Source organism: Pelophylax lessonae (genome assembly GCF_965119305.1).
Source record: "Pelophylax lessonae genome assembly, chromosome: 6".
Lineage (NCBI taxonomy): Eukaryota > Metazoa > Chordata > Amphibia > Anura > Ranidae > Pelophylax > Pelophylax lessonae.
The window spans coordinates 205,887,842-205,892,979 of record NC_138773.1 but is presented as its reverse complement, the minus strand read 5'-3'; the positions used below and the strand labels follow the sequence as shown (position 1 = coordinate 205,892,979).

The following is a 5,138-nucleotide window of genomic DNA, read 5'->3' as shown; positions in this document are numbered from 1 at the left end:
GTCTGCACTATCTGGGGAACCCCTGCCTGACTTTAATATGCCACCCAGGCCGTACCACCAAACATCTAACCCATCTGCCCATCATGGGTATGGATATCAGGCATACCCCCATGCTAACCAAATGCAGCCTTATTATCGACCCACAACCCCTAACCTCCCAACATTTGGACCCCCGAGTCACCTACCATCTTTTCCCCCGAGTCACCCCTCCAGCAGCCAGCAAAACCCCTCCAGCAGCCAGCCAAACACCTCCAGCAGCCAGCCAAACACCTCCAGCAGCCAGCCAAACCCCCCAAGCTCAATTGACTCTTTCAGTTCCCAGGCCCACTCATTTAGTTCATCCCAAGCTTCCACTCAATTCGGTTCCCCTAGTCCCTACTATCACGACCTGTAATGTGTCAACATAATATGTCTGTGTCTCTTAACATGTTCTTTTGCTATACACCTTGCACTGAAATTTCGTCTGTTCTAAGTACATGTTTGAACTTATGGAGTTGTTTTTGCACTTATGGTGTTGTTTTTGCACTTATGGTGTTGTTTTTGCACTTTTTTTCACTAATGGTGTTGTTTTTGCACTAATGGTGTTGTTTTTGCACTTATGGTGTTGTTTTTGCACTTATGGTGTTGTTTTTGCTGTTTTTGATGTTAAATAAAAATAATTTTACAGAGAGTAAAAAGTGTTTTTATGCTTTTATTTATTGAACAAAAGGCAAAGTAATTAACAATTTACAATCTTGACACTGATTAAATATGGGCATACTGCCATGGAACCTCTCCTTCAGGGCACATAAAATAATCAGCAAATTTTTCTCTTAGAGCAAGAGCAGAGTAGTTTGACCGCACTCCACTATATTGCACAGAGGGCAAATGTGTTTCTTCATCCTCTTCCAGGCTGATGCCTTCTTTATCACGAATAATATTATGGAGCACACAGCATGCTTTAATCACTTCTTCTGCATTCTCCACGTTGAGCTGGATGGCACTGTGGAAAATGCGCCACTTACTTGTTAAAATTCCAAATGTACATTCAACATACCTCCTTGCTCTGCTAAGTCTGTAGTTAAAAATCCTTTTTTGTGTTGTTAAATTATGTTTGCCATATGGCCTTAAAAGATGACTTGAGAGCGAAAATGCTTCATCAGCCACTAAGACGTGCGGCATATCCGGTCCAGATGTTCCTGGCAGTGGCTTGTCAACAGGTAGGTTAAGACGGCCGTCTAACAACCTTTTCCCCATTGTGGATGACCTAAACACCCGGGAGTCTGCAGTGCTACCATATGCCCCAACATCCACTATGACTAATCTGTAATTACTGTCACAGATAGCCATCAACACTAATGAGAAATATTTTTTATAATTAAAATATCTTGAGCCTGAACACGGTGGCATTTTAATACGTATATGTTTTCCGTCAAGAGCTCCAAGGCAGTTGGGGAATTGTGTCTTCATCAAAAAACCGTCGGCTATTTCCAACCACACATGTTCATCAGGGACAGGCATCGCAAGTGTACTTAGCTCCTCCCATATGGCCTTGCAGGTGTCATGAACAATAGTTGCTATTGTGGAGATCCCCAATAAAAAGTAATGGTTTAAAGACGTAAATGACTGTCCTGATGCAAGAAACCTGGTCAGATGAAAAATAGACAAGAATTAATGGAAAAGTAAAATTTCAAGTGCAATTACATGTTTATTTTTGGATTTAGTGTCTAGGGGGTCTAGCAAGTGTCCCTGTGAAATTTCATCTCTGTAGCATGTCCAGAACCCCTAAAAATTATAATTTTTCTTATAATTTTTAGTCTCACACGAATACGGCTTCTCTCCACCTTACTGTTTTTCTAGCAGGCATTTATCGGTCATTTTTTGAGGCAGGCATGACATTTTTTGGATTTAGTGTCTAGGGGGTCTAGCAAGTGTCCCTGTGAAATTTCATCTCTGTAGCATGTCCAGAACCCCTAAAAATTATCATTTTTCTTATAATTTTTAGTCTCACACGAATACGGCTTCTCTCCACCTTACTGTTTTTCTAGCAGGCATTTATCGGTCATTTTTTGAGGCAGGCATGACATTTTTTGGATTTAGTGTCTAGGGGGTCTAGCAAGTGTCCCTGTGAAATTTCATCTCTGTAGCATGTCCAGAACCCCTAAAAATTATCATTTTTCTTATAATTTTTAGTCTCACACGAATACGGCTTCTCTCCACCTTACTGTTTTTCTAGCAGGCATTTATCGGTCATTTTTTGAGGCAGGCATGACATTTTTTGGATTTAGTGTCTAGGGGGTCTAGCAAGTGTCCCTGTGAAATTTCATCTCTGTAGCATGTCCAGAACCCCTAAAAATTAACATTTTCTTATAATTTTTAGTCTCACACGAATACGGCTTCTCTCCACCTTACTGTTTTTCTAGCAGGCATTTATCGGTCATTTTTTGAGGCAGGCATGACATTTTTTGGATTTAGTGTCTAGGGGGTCTAGCAAGTGTCCCTGTGAAATTTCATCTCTGTAGCATGTCCAGAACCCCTAAAAATTATCATTTTTCTTATAATTTTTAGTCTCACACGAATACGGCTTCTCTCCACCTTACTGTTTTTCTAGCAGGCATTTATCGGTCATTTTTTGAGGCAGGCATGACATTTTTTGGATTTAGTGTCTAGGGGGTCTAGCAAGTGTCCCTGTGAAATTTCATCTCTGTAGCATGTCCAGAACCCCTAAAAATTAACATTTTCTTATAATTTTTAGTCTCACACGAATACGGCTTCTCTCCACCTTACTGTTTTTCTAGCAGGCATTTATCGGTCATTTTTTGAGGCAGGCATGACATTTTTTGGATTTAGTGTCTAGGGGGTCTAGCAAGTGTCCCTGTGAAATTTCATCTCCGTAGCATGTCCAGAACCCCTAAAAATTAACATTTTTCTTATAATTTTTAGTCTCACACGAATACGGCTTCTCTCCACCTTACTGTTTTTCTAGCAGGCATTTATCGGTCATTTTTTGAGGCAGGCATGACATTTTTTGGATTTAGTGTCTAGGGGGTCTAGCAAGTGTCCCTGTGAAATTTCATCTCCGTAGCATGTCCAGAACCCCTTAAAATTAACATTTTTCTTATAATTTTTAGTCTCACACGAATACGGCTTCTCTCCACCTTACTGTTTTTCTAGCAGGCATTTTTCGGTCATTTTTTGAGGCAGGCATGACATTTTTTGGATTTAGTGTCTAGGGGGTCTAGCAAGTGTCCCTGTGAAATTTCATCTCTGTAGCATGTCCAGAACCCCTAAAAATTAACATTTTTCTTATAATTTTTAGTCTCACACCAATACGGCTTCTCTCCACCTTACTGTTTTTCTAGCAGGCATTTATCGGTCATTTTTTGAGGCAGGCATGACATTTTTTGGATTTAGTGTCTAGGGGGTCTAGCAAGTGTCCCTGTGAAATTTCATCTCCGTAGCATGTCCAGAACCCCTTAAAATTAACATTTTTCTTATAATTTTTAGTCTCACACGAATACGGCTTCTCTCCACCTTACTGTTTTTCTAGCAGGCATTTATCGGTCATTTTTTGAGGCAGGCATGACATTTTTTGGATTTAGTGTCTAGGGGGTCTAGCAAGTGTCCCTGTGAAATTTCATCTCCGTAGCATGTCCAGAACCCCTTAAAATTAACATTTTTCTTATAATTTTTAGTCTCACACGAATACGGCTTCTCTCCACCTTACTGTTTTTCTAGCAGGCATTTATCGGTCATTTTTTGAGGCAGGCATGACATTTTTTGGATTTAGTGTGTGGGGGGTCAAAAATCCAAACAAAATCATGCCTACCACAATAAATGCCCGATAAATGCCTGCAAGAAAAACAGCAAGGTGGAGAGAAGAAATATATTCATGTTTTAATAAAAAAAATTATAAAATGCTCTTTCTTGTTCAATATTCAAATTATTAAATATTACTCGCAGAAAATAAAAAAAAAACATTTTTACTAAAATTTTTTTTTGTTTTGTTAAGACATTAAAAAAGCAGAGATGATTAAATACCACCAAAAGAAAGCTCTATTTGACCGTGCAATTGTCATTCAAAGTGTGAGAGCGCTGAAAGTTGAAAATTGGGCTGGCCAGGAAGGGGGGTAAAGTGCACGGTAGGGAAGTGGTTAAAATTATAGCAACAGGTGAGTTGGGGGACATTAGCATGACAACAGCAGCTGACTTACCTGAGCGTGACTAGAAGACGCTCCGCTGGAGGCACACAGCGTCTCATATTCGTGTCCATTCGCTGAAGACGTGTTAACAATTTATCAAGGAGGAAATCAAAGGTGGTTACAGACATCCTAGTGAAATTAAAAAATTTAACTGGATAACGTCTCAAATCGGCAAAGTGTAGAGAAAAATATCCCTCAGAGGGCCTCTTCAGCATCATGGGATGCGACCAATAGATGCGACGTTTTCTCAGGAATGTCTTCCTCCTCCGGCTCTCCACTCTCCTCACGTAACACATGAGCATGAGGCATGTCACCTCATCCCAAAATCTGGAAGGGGACATTGCTTGTTTTGCTAGGAAAGACGCAGGAAAGATGCAAGAACACACAGGAACACACAGGAAGCACACTGTGTCTTTCACTGTGACCACAAAGCAGCATGGGAAACCCAATGAATGCTGGGGAAGTGCAAAGGGACTTGGGAAATAATAAAAGAGGATGAAAAAAAAAAAAAGGATGAAAAACGGATCTAAAACGGAATAAAAACGGATGGAAAATGTATAGCAATCTGAGAAAAAAAGGATATCAGCGGACCAAAAACGGACGTCGGCGGATGAAAAACGGACGTCGGCGGATGAAAAACGGACGTCGGCGGATGCAAAACGGACGTCGGCGGATGCAAAACGCATGTCGGCGGATGCAAAAACGGACGTCGGCGGATGCAAAAACGGACGTCGGCGGATGCAAAAACGGACATCCGTGTCCGTTTTTAAAGTGACTGAACTGAAGAAGAAAACTGAACGTCCGTGTGAAAGGAGCCTTATAAAGAAAAAAGTGTGTTTAAGTTGCCAACAAAATGAATAGCTGGTTACTATGTTCTGTTTGTAAACAGATGTCTGGGGATTAATTTCATCTATACCAGACCCTTATCCTAGATAGCCTATCCTCATCTCCTTTGCT

The 5,138-nt window shown here is 40.6% G+C and overlaps 1 protein-coding gene across 1 annotated transcript; it reads right to left on the bottom strand.

The window, feature by feature from the left end:
- Positions 1 to 744: 744 nt before the first annotated feature.
- LOC309558706 (uncharacterized protein) lies at positions 745 to 4,309 on the bottom strand (the record flags this gene model as incomplete). Its single annotated transcript, XM_082261762.1, has 2 exons — positions 745 to 1,624; positions 4,194 to 4,309. 2 exons carry the CDS (start codon positions 4,307 to 4,309, stop codon positions 745 to 747), a joined length of 996 nt encoding a protein of 331 aa, XP_082117888.1.
- Between the last annotated feature and the right edge of the window lie 829 nt (positions 4,310 to 5,138).